General features: G+C 35.3%; 1 protein-coding gene across 1 annotated transcript; it reads right to left on the reverse strand.

The window, feature by feature from the left end:
* Positions 1–11,642: 11,642 nt before the first annotated feature.
* Positions 11,643–13,292, reverse strand: LOC130447501 (uncharacterized). The gene is made up of 3 exons (XM_056784359.1): positions 12,894–13,292; positions 12,375–12,839; positions 11,643–12,064 (listed from the first exon to the last, which is right to left on the reverse strand). The coding sequence occupies exons 1-3, from the start codon at positions 12,919–12,921 to the stop codon at positions 11,760–11,762; spliced, it is 798 nt and encodes a 265-aa protein (XP_056640337.1). The 5' UTR covers positions 12,922–13,292; the 3' UTR covers positions 11,643–11,759.
* Between the last annotated feature and the right edge of the window lie 1,755 nt (positions 13,293–15,047).

Genomic DNA, 15,047 nt, shown 5'->3' on the forward strand with positions numbered 1-15,047 from the left:
TTCCTTTTAAAGGTTAACTACAATTTTACGATTTTATTTTTTGTATTTATTCAATATCGCGTACAGATTTCTTTTTTTTTGTGTCCATATTATACACCTACTCGTTGTGTACCACCTTAACCTAAAATTTCTTCTTTTTCATCTTATAAACTAAACCGACGCGTCGTGTCAAATGTCAAATTCGAAAAAAAAAGAAGAAGGCTCGTTTCCATGGATTATTCAATCTAAATTTCGTTTCTGGATGGAAAGTTTTTCGTTTATCACGTCCCCAATTATGTTTAAAAACAGTTTAATTTGTATAATGGTTAAAAAGAACTGTTCAAATGCGATTGATCCACGATAAAACTTCTTAGGCAACTTTATCATCAGATCCGGAGTATACGGTGGATTCGAAAGCAATTTTGAGCTCAATTTAAGTAATTATGGCCTAGTTTATATTAAATTTCTTCTTTTTCATCTTATAAACTAAACCGACGCGTCGCGTCAAATGTCAAATTCGAAAAAACAGAAGAAGGCTCGTTTCCATGGATTATTCAATCTAAATTTCGTTTCTGGATGGAAAGTTTTTCGTTTATCACGTCCCCAATTATGTTTAAAAACAGTTTAATTTGTATAATGGTTAAAAAGAACTGTTCAAATGCGATTAATCCACGATAAAACTTCTTAGGCAACTTTATCATCAGATCCGGAGAATAGGGTGGATTCGAAAGCAATTTTGAGCTCAATTTAAGTAATTATGGCCTAGTTTATATCAAATTTCTTCTTTTTCATCTTATAAACTAAACCGACGCGTCGCGTCAAATGTCAAATTCGAAAAAACAGAAGAAGGCTCGTTTCCATGGATTATTCAGTCTAAATTTCGTTTCTGGATGGAAAGTTTTTCGTTTATCACGTCCCAAATTATGTTTAAAAACAGTTTAATTTGTATAATGGTTAAAAAGAACTGTTCAAATGCGATTGATCCACGATAAAACTTCTTAGGCAACTTTATCATCAGATCCGGAGTATACGGTGGATTCGAAAGCAATTTTGAGCTCAATTTAAGTAATTATGGCCTAGTTTATATTAAATTTCTTCTTTTTCATCTTATAAACTAAACCGACGCGTCGCGTCAAATGTCAAATTCGAAAAAACAGAAGAAGGCTCGTTTCCATGGATTATTCAATCTAAATTTCGTTTCTGGATGGAAAGTTTTTCGTTTATCACGTCCCCAATTATGTTTAAAAACAGTTTAATTTGTATAATGGTTAAAAAGAACTGTTCAAATGCGATTGATCCACGATAAAACTTCTTAGGCAACTTTATCATCAGATCCGGAGTATACGGTGGATTCGAAAGCAATTTTGAGCTCAATTTAAGTAATTATGGCCTAGTTTATATCAAATTTCTTCTTTTTCATCTTATAAACTAAACCGACGCGTCGTGTCAAATGTCAAATTCGAAAAAAAAAGAAGAAGGCTCGTTTCCATGGATTATTCAGTCTAAATTTCGTTTCTGGATGGAAAGTTTTTCGTTTATCACGTCCCCAATTATGTTCAAAAACAGTTTAATTTGTATAATGGTTAAAAAGAACTGTTCAAATGCGATTGATCCACGATAAAACTTCTTAGGCAACTTTATCATCAGATCCGGAGAATAGGGTGGATTCGAAAGCAATTTTGAGCTCAATTTAAGTAATTATGGCCTAGTTTATATCAAATTTCTTCTTTTTCATCTTATAAACTAAACCGACGCGTCGCGTCAAATGTCAAATTCGAAAAAACAGAAGAAGGCTCGTTTCCATGGATTATTCAATCTAAATTTCGTTTCTGGATGGAAAGTTTTTCGTTTATCACGTCCCCAATTATGTTTAAAAACAGTTTAATTTGTATAATGGTTAAAAAGAACTGTTCAAATGCGATTAATCCACGATAAAACTTCTTAGGCAACTTTATCATCAGATCCGGAGAATAGGGTGGATTCGAAAGCAATTTTGAGCTCAATTTAAGTAATTATGGCCTAGTTTATATCAAATTTCTTCTTTTTCATCTTATAAACTAAACCGACGCGTCGCGTCAAATGTCAAATTCGAAAAAACAGAAGAAGGCTCGTTTCCATGGATTATTCAATCTAAATTTCGTTTCTGGATGGAAAGTTTTTCGTTTATCACGTCCCCAATTATGTTTAAAAACAGTTTAATTTGTATAATGGTTAAAAAGAACTGTTCAAATGCGATTAATCCACGATAAAACTTCTTAGGCAACTTTATCATCAGATCCGGAGAATAGGGTGGATTCGAAAGCAATTTTGAGCTCAATTTAAGTAATTATGGCCTAGTTTATATCAAATTTCTTCTTTTTCATCTTATAAACTAAACCGACGCGTCGCGTCAAATGTCAAATTCGAAAAAACAGAAGAAGGCTCGTTTCCATGGATTATTCAGTCTAAATTTCGTTTCTGGATGGAAAGTTTTTCGTTTATCACGTCCCAAATTATGTTTAAAAACAGTTTAATTTGTATAATGGTTAAAAAGAACTGTTCAAATGCGATTGATCCACGATAAAACTTCTTAGGCAACTTTATCATCAGATCCGGAGTATACGGTGGATTCGAAAGCAATTTTGAGCTCAATTTAAGTAATTATGGCCTAGTTTATATCAAATTTCTTCTTTTTCATCTTATAAACTAAACCGACGCGTCGTGTCAAATGTCAAATTCGAAAAAAAAAGAAGAAGGCTCGTTTCCATGGATTATTCAGTCTAAATTTCGTTTCTGGATGGAAAGTTTTTCGTTTATCACGTCCCCAATTATGTTCAAAAACAGTTTAATTTGTATAATGGTTAAAAAGAACTGTTCAAATGCGATTGATCCACGATAAAACTTCTTAGGCAACTTTATCATCAGATCCGGAGAATAGGGTGGATTCGAAAGCAATTTTGAGCTCAATTTAAGTAATTATGGCCTAGTTTATATCAAATTTCTTCTTTTTCATCTTATAAACTAAACCGACGCGTCGTGTCAAATGTCAAATTCGAAAAAAAAAGAAGAAGGCTCGTTTCCATGGATTATTCAATCTAAATTTCGTTTCTGGATGGAAAGTTTTTCGTTTATCACGTCCCCAATTATGTTTAAAAACAGTTTAATTTGTATAATGGTTAAAAAGAACTGTTCAAATGCGATTGATCCACGATAAAACTTCTTAGGCAACTTTATCATCAGATCCGGAGAATAGGGTGGATTCGAAAGCAATTTTGAGCTCAATGTAAGTAATTATGCCCTAGTTTATATTTCAATTTCCTCTATTTCTATATAAACCACGTTTTTTTACAGCTCTATTTTGATTAGAGCTTCTATATACCCAAATATTAATTCACGAATAGTCCTCCACGTTTCTTTAGGGTTATAATTATGTTAATTAGTTTCATTTTTCTATTATTCAAAATAGTTTTTTGTTTTTTGACTTGCGTTGTCTTCATTGCTGGTTTAGTCTCGTTTAAACCAATCCTCAAAGGTAGATTTTTCTGGAATAAAGTCTAAATAATGTTTATCATTAATCAAACCGACATTTTCGAGTTTTTTGTTTGTCTTTGTGATAATAATTTTCAAAATTTTTGCGGGCGAAAACTTCTTGTCGCATAGATTTCAAGGTTTTGTTTTTAGTTCAATTCTCTGTTTCTTAGAATATTTCAGAGTTGATTTTATCAATTTTTAAACTACATTTTGTGTCTTTACAATGTTTTTTATATGTTTTCTTTTGGATTTTCCATAGTTGAAACCAAATTTTTAAAACAGCAACTTGATGTTTCGATTTATGACAATTGACATCTGTCAAACTACGAGAAACAGACAACGCCTACTTTACTTGCTAATTTTTTACTGTTTAGACGTTTTTATTGACGATTCGTCTCGATTTAAGATTTCTATTGATAGGAAATTAGTTTTAAAAACACTTTGGACGCCGAAGAAACGATTTATTCAAAACTTAATTTTGTTTATAAAACTTGGCAGTTATTTCACCCTTCGTTTTCTTTTGGATTTTCCATAGTTGAAACCAAATTTTTAAAACAGCAACTTGATGTTTCGATTTATGACAATTGACATCTGTCACAATACGAGAAACAGACAACGCCTACTTTACTTGCTAATTTTTTACTGTTTAGACGTTTTTATTGACGATTCGTCTCGATTTAAGATTTCTATTGATAGGAAATTAGTTTTAAAAACACTTTGGACGCCGAAGAAACGATTTATTCAGAACTTAATTTTGTTTATAAAACTTGGCAGTTATTTCACCCTTCGTTTTCTTTTGGATTTTCCATAGTTGAAACCAAATTTTTAAAACAGCAACTTGATGTTTCGATTTACGACAATTGACATCTGTCACAATACGAGAAACAGACAACGCCTACTTTACTTGCTAATTTTTTACTGTTTAGACGTTTTTATTGACGATTCGTCTCGATTTAAGATTTCTATTGATAGGAAATTAGTTTTAAAAACACTTTGGACGCCGAAGAAACGATTTATTCAGAACTTAATTTTGTTTATAAAACTTGGCAGTTATTTCACCCTTCGTTTTCTTTTGGATTTTCCATAGTTGAAACCAAATTTTTAAAACAGCAACTTGATGTTTCGATTTATGACAATTGACATCTGTCACAATACGAGAAACAGACAACGCCTACTTTACTTGCTAATTTTTTACTGTTTAGACGTTTTTATTGACGATTCGTCTCGATTTAAGATTTCTATTGATAGGAAATTAGTTTTAAAAACACTTTGGACGCCGAAGAAACGATTTATTCAGAACTTAATTTTGTTTATAAAACTTGGCAGTTATTTCACCCTTCGTTTTCTTTTGGATTTTCCATAGTTGAAACCAAATTTTTAAAACAGCAACTTGATGTTTCGATTTATGACAATTGACATCTGTCACAATACGAGAAACAGACAACGCCTACTTTACTTGCTAATTTTTTACTGTTTAGACGTTTTTATTGACGATTCGTCTCGATTTAAGATTTCTATTGATAGGAAATTAGTTTTAAAAACACTTTGGACGCCGAAGAAACGATTTATTCAGAACTTAATTTTGTTTATAAAACTTGGCAGTTATTTCACCCTTCGTTTTCTTTTGGATTTTCCATAGTTGAAACCAAATTTTTAAAACAGCAACTTGATGTTTCGATTTACGACAATTGACATCTGTCACAATACGAGAAACAGACAACGCCTACTTTACTTGCTAATTTTTTACTGTTTAGACGTTTTTATTGACGATTCGTCTCGATTTAAGATTTCTATTGATAGGAAATTAGTTTTAAAAACACTTTGGACGCCGAAGAAACGATTTATTCAGAACTTAATTTTGTTTATAAAACTTGGCAGTTATTTCACCCTTCGTTTTCTTTTGGATTTTCCATAGTTGAAACCAAATTTTTAAAACAGCAACTTGATGTTTCGATTTATGACAATTGACATCTGTCACAATACGAGAAACAGACAACGCCTACTTTACTTGCTAATTTTTTACTGTTTAGACGTTTTTATTGACGATTCGTCTCGATTTAAGATTTCTATTGATAGGAAATTAGTTTTAAAAACACTTTGGACGCCGAAGAAACGATTTATTCAGAACTTAATTTTGTTTATAAAACTTGGCAGTTATTTTACCCTTCGTTTTCTTATGGATTTTCCATAGTTGAAACCAAATTTTTAAAACAGCAACTTGATGTTTCGATTTATGACAATTGACATCTGTCACAATACGAGAAACAGACAACGCCTACTTTACTTGCTAATTTTTTACTGTTTAGACGTTTTTATTGACGATTCGTCTCGATTTAAGATTTCTATTGATAGGAAATTAGTTTTAAAAACACTTTGGACGCCGAAGAAACGATTTATTCAGAACTTAATTTTGTTTATAAAACTTGGCAGTTATTTTACCCTTCGTTTTCTTTTGGATTTTCCATAGTTGAAACCAAATTTTTAAAACAGCAACTTGATGTTTCGATTTATGACAATTGACATCTGTCAAACTACGAGAAACAGGCAACGCCTACTTTACTTGCTAATTTTTTACTGTTTAGACGTTTTTATTGACGATTCGTCTCGATTTAAGATTTCTATTGATAGGAAATTAGTTTTAAAAACACTTTGGACGCCGAAGAAACGATTTATTCAGAACTTAATTTTGTTTATAAAACTTGGCAGTTATTTCACCCTTCGTTTTCTTTTGGATTTTCCATAGTTGAAACCAAATTTTTAAAACAGCAACTTGATGTTTCGATTTATGACAATTGACATCTGTCACAATACGAGAAACAGACAACGCCTACTTTACTTGCTAATTTTTTACTGTTTAGACGTTTTTATTGACGATTCGTCTCGATTTAAGATTTCTATTGATAGGAAATTAGTTTTAAAAACACTTTGGACGCCGAAGAAACGATTTATTCAGAACTTAATTTTGTTTATAAAACTTGGCAGTTATTTCACCCTTCGTTTTCTTTTGGATTTTCCATAGTTGAAACCAAATTTTTAAAACAGCAACTTGATGTTTCGATTTATGACAATTGACATCTGTCAAAATACGAGAAACAGACAACGCCTACTTTACTTGCTAATTTTTTACTGTTTAGACGTTTTTATTGACGATTCGTCTCGATTTAAGATTTCTATTGATAGGAAATTAGTTTTAAAAACACTTTGGACGCCGAAGAAACGATTTATTCAGAACTTAATTTTGTTTATAAAACTTGGCAGTTATTTCACCCTTCGTTTTCTTTTGGATTTTCCATAGTTGAAACCAAATTTTTAAAACAGCAACTTGATGTTTCGATTTACGACAATTGACATCTGTCACAATACGAGAAACAGACAACGCCTACTTTACTTGCTAATTTTTTACTGTTTAGACGTTTTTATTGACGATTCGTCTCGATTTAAGATTTCTATTGATAGGAAATTAGTTTTAAAAACACTTTGGACGCCGAAGAAACGATTTATTCAGAACTTAATTTTGTTTATAAAACTTGGCAGTTATTTCACCCTTCGTTTTCTTTTGGATTTTCCATAGTTGAAACCAAATTTTTAAAACAGCAACTTGATGTTTCGATTTATGACAATTGACATCTGTCACAATACGAGAAACAGACAACGCCTACTTTACTTGCTAATTTTTTACTGTTTAGACGTTTTTATTGACGATTCGTCTCGATTTAAGATTTCTATTGATAGGAAATTAGTTTTAAAAACACTTTGGACGCCGAAGAAACGATTTATTCAGAACTTAATTTTGTTTATAAAACTTGGCAGTTATTTCACCCTTCGTTTTCTTTTGGATTTTCCATAGTTGAAACCAAATTTTTAAAACAGCAACTTGATGTTTCGATTTATGACAATTGACATCTGTCAAACTACGAGAAACAGGCAACGCCTACTTTACTTGCTAATTTTTTACTGTTTAGACGTTTTTATTGACGATTCGTCTCGATTTAAGATTTCTATTGATAGGAAATTAATTTTAAAAATAGATTCGGTCATTATCAAAACACTTTGAACGCTGAAATTCGAATTTTAACGAGGACGGTACCGAAAGTACCTAACCTGAGCTAGAGATGGCGGTTGTTTACAGACTATACAACGTAATGTTACGAGTTTAAAAACTTCACGTCGTGGTGATATTTCAAAAAAGTGAGATACGTCGTATTTCAACGGAAAATTTTGACATGAGAAAGTTGTGTACAAAATGGATGCCGCGTTTGCCGATATTAGTTATCTTGAATTTATTACAACGTTTTAGATGAAAAAAATGAGGCAAAAACGAACTCGATCGTACGCCTATGAAATAATTCTATTATTATATATCTCCAGTTAGTGTAGTGGGGGAGTGAGTAAAATAGAATGTGGAACGCGCGTTCCCAGCCAGATTACCTTCGATGACTAATAACAGAAAACGAGTCTCCTCTATTTTATTATACTACTGCAGATGGGAATTATTTTCGTTCGTTCAAGTATTGATATGACTACGACGCGAAAACCGCGTTGCCTTATGTACAATTCATGTAAAAATATAATATAATCGTGAAGAAAATATCGCTTGAGAAGCAGCCGTCGTAATATCTCTCTAACATCCTAGAAGGACTAAATTTTTTCTAGTACTAAGTATCAGTATTCATCTTCGAGGTACTAAAGGGCGCCCTAGACGTTGGGTATCTAGATATCTTGTCTATACACGTCTCAAATCTCAAATTTTTCGTTAAATTGTTGCTAGAAGCCTATGGGGACTATTCTCTTGCTCTTGTGCGTGTTTTTGAGTGCTGTAACCATTTTAGAGACAGCACGGAAGATAACCAGCGCCCAGGTCTCCCTGTGACTGTTTCAACTCCGGAAACAGTCACAAAAATCAACCAAATTGTGGTTGTAAACGCCGATAAATAAGCGGTTAGAAAAATGTTACACATGACAATAGTTTGTGCGAAGCTGGTGCCAAAAAATCTGACTCTTATGTCAACACAGATTTCCTCGAAAGGTTGGTTGAGGATATGCTTCGAAGGGAATCAGATTTGAGTCGATGGAAGCGGTAAACCAGAACTCCTGAAGATCCTCACCGAAGAAGACTTCCAGCACTGTTTAGATCGAAGGAATAAACGCATGGAAAGGTGTGTGGCGAGGGAAAGGTTAGAAAAAGGTCTGCCTTAGAAGGGAACCAGATTTGAGTCGATGGAAGCGCGGTAAACCAGAACTCCTGAAGATCCTCACCGAAGAAGACTTCCAGCACTGCTTAGATCGATTGAAATAAACGCATGGAAAAGTGTGGGGCGAGGGGAAAGGTTAGAAAAAGGTCTGCCTTAAAAAGGAATCCGATTTGAGTCGATGGAAGCGCGGTAAACCAGAACTCCTGAAGATCCTCACCGAAGAAGACTTCCAGCACTGTTTAGATCGATGGAATAAACGCATGGAAAGGTGTGTGGTGAGAGGAAAGGTTAGAAAAAGGTCTGCCTTAGAAGGGAAAACGATTTAAATCGATGGAAGCGCGGTAAACCAGAACTCCTGAAGATCCTCACCGAAGAAGACGTCCAGCACTGCTTAGATCGATTGAAATAAACGCATGGAAAAGTGTGGGGCGAGGGGAAAGGTTAGAAAAAGGTCTGCCTTAAAAAGGAATCCGATTTGAGTCGATGGAAGCGCGGTAAACCAGAACTCCTGAAGATCCTCGCCGAAGAAGACTTCCAGCACTGCTTAGATCGATGGAAAAAACGCTTGGAAAAGTGTATGGCGAGGGAAAGGTTAGAAAAAGGTCTGCCTTAGAAGGGAAAACGATTTGAGTCGATTGAAGCGTGATAAAACAGAACTCCTGAAGATCCTCACCGAAGAAGACTTCCAGCACTGTTTAGATCGATGGAATAAACGCATGGAAAGGTGTGTGGCGAGGGAAAGGTTAGAAAAAGGTCTGCCTTAGAAGGGAAAACGATTTGAGTCGATGGAAGCGTGATAAAACAGAACTCCTGAAGATCCTCACCGAAGAAGACTTCCAGCACTGTTTAGATCGATGGAATAAACGCATGGAAAGGTGTGTGGCGAGGGAAAGGTTAGAAAAAGGTCTGCCTTAGAAGGGAAAACGATTTGAATCGATGGAAGCGTGATAAAACAGAACTCCTGAAGATCCTCACCGAAGAAGACTTCCAGCACTGTTTAGATCGATGGAATAAACGCATGGAAAGGTGTGTGGCGAGGGAAAGGTTAGAAAAAGGTCTATCTTAGAAGGGAAAACGATTTGAGTCGAAGGAAGCGTGATAAAACAGAACTCCTGAAGATCCTCACCGAAGAAGACATCCAGCACTGTTTAGATCGATGGAATAAACGCATGGAAAGGTGTGTGGCGAGGGAAAGGTTAGAAAAAGGTCTATCTTAGAAGGGAAAACGATTTGAGTCGATGGAAGCGTGATAAAACAGAACTCCTGAAGATCCTCACCGAAGAAGACTTCCAGCACTGCTTAGATCGATAAAAAAACGCATGGAAAAGTGTATGGCGAGGGAAAGGTTAGAAAAAGGTCTGCCTTAGAAGGGAAAACGATTTGAATCGATGGAAGCGTGATAAAACAGAACTCCTGAAGATCCTCACCGAAGAAGACTTCTACCACTGCTTAGATCGATGGAAAAAACGCATGGAAAGGTGTGTGGCGAGGGAAAGGTTAGAAAAAGGTCTGCCTTAGAAGGGAAAACGATTTGAATCGATGGAAGCGTGATAAAACAGAACTCCTGAAGATCCTCACCGAAGAAGACTTCCAGCACTGTTTAGATCGATGGAATAAACGCATGGAAAGGTGTGTGGCGAGGGAAAGGTTAGAAAAAGGTCTGCCTTAAAAGGGAAAACGATTTGAGTCGAAGGAAGCGTGATAAAACAGAACTCCTGAAGATCCTCACCGAAGAAGACTTCCAGCACTGTTTAGATCGATGGAATAAACGCATGGAAAGGTGTGTGGCGAGGGAAAGGTTAGAAAAAGGTCTATCTTAGAAGGGAAAACGATTTGAGTCGATGGAAGCGTGATAAAACAGAACTCCTGAAGATCCTCACCGAAGAAGACATCCAGCACTGTTTAGATCGATGGAATAAACGCATGGAAAGGTGTGTGGCGAGGGAAAGGTTAGAAAAAGGTCTATCTTAGAAGGGAAAACGATTTGAATCGATGGAAGCGTGATAAAACAGAACTCCTGAAGATCCTCACCGAAGAAGACTTCCAGCACTGTTTAGATCGATGGAATAAACGCATGGAAAGGTGTGTGGCGAGGGAAAGGTTAGAAAAAAGGTCTGCCTTAGAAGGGAAAACGATTTGAGTCGATGGAAGCGTGATAAAACAGAACTCCTGAAGATCCTCACCGAAGAAGACTTCTAGCACTACTTAGATCGATGGAAAAAAACCTATGGAAAGGTGTGTGACGAGAGGAAAGGTTAGAAAAAGGTTTGTCTTAAAAGGGAACCAGATTTGAGTCGATGGAAGCGCGGTAAACCAGAACTCCTGAAGATCCTCACCGAAGAAGACTTCCAGCACTATTTAGATCGATGGAATAAACGCATGGAAAGGTGTGTGGCGAGGAACAGGTTAGAAAAAGGTCTGCCTTAGAAGGGAAAACGATTTGAATCGATGGAAGCGTGATAAACCAGAACTCCTGAAGATCCTCACCGAAGAAGACTTCCAGCACTACTTAGATCGATCGAAAAAAACTTCTTGGAAAAGTGTATGGCGTCTTTAGAGTAAAAATTTTCGTACACCGCCTATTTAATTTCATTTACGCAGTTGATTCTTTCACTATTTAACTAAAAATAGTCCGCCGGAGTTAGTTCAGGGCTGTTCAGTCGCTTTGGGAAACGAAGTAATGTGGATTGGAGCATTGTCATGAAGCCTCGACTAATTTTTTGCATTTTTTCAATATTTTTTGACGTAAATACGTCAAAGTACTACACCGCGCTCATGGTTGCATTCGATTCTTCGGAGTCGCGGGACCTTTTGCTACACGTCGATTACCTTTTGATGATTCTCGTCTCCAGCAAAACAACTTTCAATTGTCGAAGTCGAAACTTGTCACTAACGCGTCCTACTGTGCGAATCGACCGCACTGCGTATTCTCCGAAAAAAAAAATCAAAAAATTCCAATAAATAAAATGTTTATTATCAAAATTTGTCGATATAAAAAAAACAATAAATGGAAAATTTATCGTTGTCGAAAAACTAATTTGGCATCGAATGAATGGAAACCAAAAATTTTCCAACAACTTAAAATTTAAATTCGTCGTTTTGATTCGTATTTTCGATCTGCCTCTTCGCTTTCTGTTTACGTATATAATCCATGATCCTACTACCGAAATTCCATTGTTTCTTCTTAAATTCCCCGGCGAATTTCAACGTACGGTAACGATCCATCAGAGTTTTCTTCGACGGTCCCGCCAAAGGAAAAGTCATCGTCTTTTTCAAACTCTCTTTCGATTGCAAATCGTCACCTTGCGACACCGACAATTGTATCTCGTCCAAAATTTCTTCGTCCCCGGATCTTTCGTTCAAAATTTCATCAGAATCATCACCTAGAAGAATTGCGTTCGGTTATTGAGAATATAGACGATTTAGAGACGCCAAATATCAGATTTGATGGTAACTGAAAGGTTTCAGTCCCCTAGATCGGCCACAACTTCTTCTTACTCGGGTTGAAGCCCTAATTACGGCTCAAAGTATACAGAGACCGCTACTTCCAAAACATCACTTCCCGGGTCGATACAACTGCACCCGCAGCAGGCAGGTCACGCGAAATACGACGAACGATTGAATCTGCGACTGATCGTTGATCACCTGGTGGATCTCAGAAGAGGTAAAACTCGGAATTTCCACTATACTTACTTGGTAAACGAGTATCTTCGGGTGCGTTGACGTTTTTCACTCTATAAGGTTGTTCTTTCGAATCTAATTCGACAACTTTAACTAATTTTTCGGATTTAGTATCGTGAAGTTCGCCTCTACTTTCATTCAACATCAATTTGGCCAAAAGTTGTTTGGAATTTTTCACCAAGTCGGTGAGTCGACTCTTCTTTTCCACGGGTCTATGTTGTATCTTCGGTTCTTTATTCACGTCATCTCCCAATTGATCTCCGACGCCTTGAAAAGGTCCCGCCGCGTTTTCGGTAACTTTCCGTTTATCCTTGCTGGTTTCTTCTTCAAATTCTTCTTCTAAAATGTCTCCTATATTACCGCGTTCTTCGGCTATATCTAAAGCGTTGTTAATAATATCCGTTACTATATCGGAAGCTATGGTTATAGCGGTGTCTTCGTCTTTGATTTTTTCTAATATCTCGCAATCTCCTGTACCTTAAAAATACCTTAATGAAACTTTCCGTTTACCCAATTTAAATTAAATAATACCTATTTTGTTAACGATTTCGAAAGACATGGTAAAACGGTTAATAATTGACAGTTATAAAATTGTTTGGATCTGTCAGCGAACGTCAATCGGTAGTTATGAGATTAACATAATTATTAAGACGCCATACTCGAATTGAGGTTAAGTATTCGGTAATTTAAAACATAACCAAAACGTGTTTTAAACATTAAATGACAATTGACGTCGATTCGTGTCATTAAATGTTCGTGCGAGATCGACTAACTGGCCTTTGTTTAAAACAATATTCAGCCCGGAAAAATTTTCAATCATTTAGTTAGTTTACCGTTGATAAAGTTAATGACAATTGACGTCGATTCGTGTCATTAAATGTTCGTGCGAGATCGACTAACTGGCCTTTGTTTAAAACAATATTCAGCCCGGAAATTTGGTAACATTCGTTCATTTAGTTATTTCGCCGTTTACCGTTGATAAAGTTAGGTTAGGTTACTCAAAAAAACTGTTTATCATTTATAATAATGTTTTTTATATTAAATCTGACAACGCCGCTCCGGTTCGAACGGTTCCGTGGTTTTGATCGAATTTTTTTTTAGTGGAACGTGTCAAAAATAATTATTATTGACATTAGTGAGATTATTCAAAATTATGCGCGTCAGATTAATAATAAACATAATGCTAAGGTTTATAACATAATGTTGAATTTGAAAAATAAGTCCGAAGATGTCACAGAAAAAAATAATCAATTGCAGCTTGAACTCGAAATGGACGACGAGGTAACGGATATAATAAATTTTCCGGAAAAATACGCCGGTACGTATCTCGACGTTACCGTAATCAAACCGAAAGAAAACGAACTTTTTACTACAGAAAAAAAAGTTATGTCCGGCGAACAAGTAAAAGAATTCATAGAAACGATGAATTTGGGAAAAAATCGAAAGTTGTCGATCGAAAAATCGAAAAAAAGTACAAATAAATACGCGAAAGGCGATCACATAAAAATACCGACGTTCAGCGATTCGGAAGCGGAAAACGTTCAACAAATTTTCAACACGACTGGATTAAATTCGATATTTAAATGTAAAAACAGGGAAAATACTAAGGAAAAATACGCCGCGCCGTGCGTATGTAAAAATTGCGCGATTGTAGGTCTAGTGGCGGATTCTCAAAAACGGCCTTTCGTAACGGAACCTCTAAAAGACCCTCGGGAAATACTAAAAAAACGAAACAACAACGAAGAAAACGCCAAAAGAAAAAAAGAAAACGATCACCAATACTGTCAATATTATTTCAAACATCTATCGGAAAAAATACGATCGTTGGAAGAACGAGTCGCCGCTCAAGAACAAAAAGCCGTACCGAAAGAATATTTCAAAAAAACAATCATGAAACTAGTGAATCATTTCACAAAAACGACTTACAATGGACAAATTAAACTCGAAGCCCCCATCCAGTCGTCTCCAATAAATAAAAACAAAACTATCCCCCGACAAAAACTGATCGTCAATCCGATTTTAATCCAGAGTCGATCGGGCGAAGAACCACCCCAATCGAATATATGGAAATGGAGAGAGGATATATTAAAACCGGGAATAGATATGAAGAATAAACTGATATCGGTAATGGAAGATACTTTGAACAGTTTAAAAAAATCGAAAACTAAACCGAAAGAAGAGGAATTAAAATCGTTTATCAACGAATTTTCTAATAATCTTTATAAAACTATCAACGACGACAAGGCGACTTGTAGAAAAAAAGATTCGCACAGAAATCCTGTCAGTGTAACGTACGTTAATTCGCAAATTTTAAAATGGCAAGATACTCAAACTACTTTTAAATTCGAATCTGATAAAGAATCGCTTCATAATTTATTAGAAAAGAAAAAGACGCAAGAGTTTCGTGAGTATATAATCGTATGACAAATTTTTATTTTAAAACTATATATTTCATTGAAAATTCTAGATAAATATGAATTTTTAAAAACGATTAAAAATACGAAAGAGGAAGATAAACGTAGGTTATGGGAAAGTATAAGGGAACAAGCCAACAAAAACGGTCATAATAAATATAATAAAGTCACTGTTCAAATACCTGATAAAAGTAATCCGAAAAAAGGATGCGTCGAAGTCGAATACACTTTGGGAGAATTGGAATATTTGTTAATAGGAAACAGAACTAAT

This window comes from Diorhabda sublineata, chromosome 8 (assembly GCF_026230105.1).
Source record: "Diorhabda sublineata isolate icDioSubl1.1 chromosome 8, icDioSubl1.1, whole genome shotgun sequence".
Lineage (NCBI taxonomy): Eukaryota > Metazoa > Arthropoda > Insecta > Coleoptera > Chrysomelidae > Diorhabda > Diorhabda sublineata.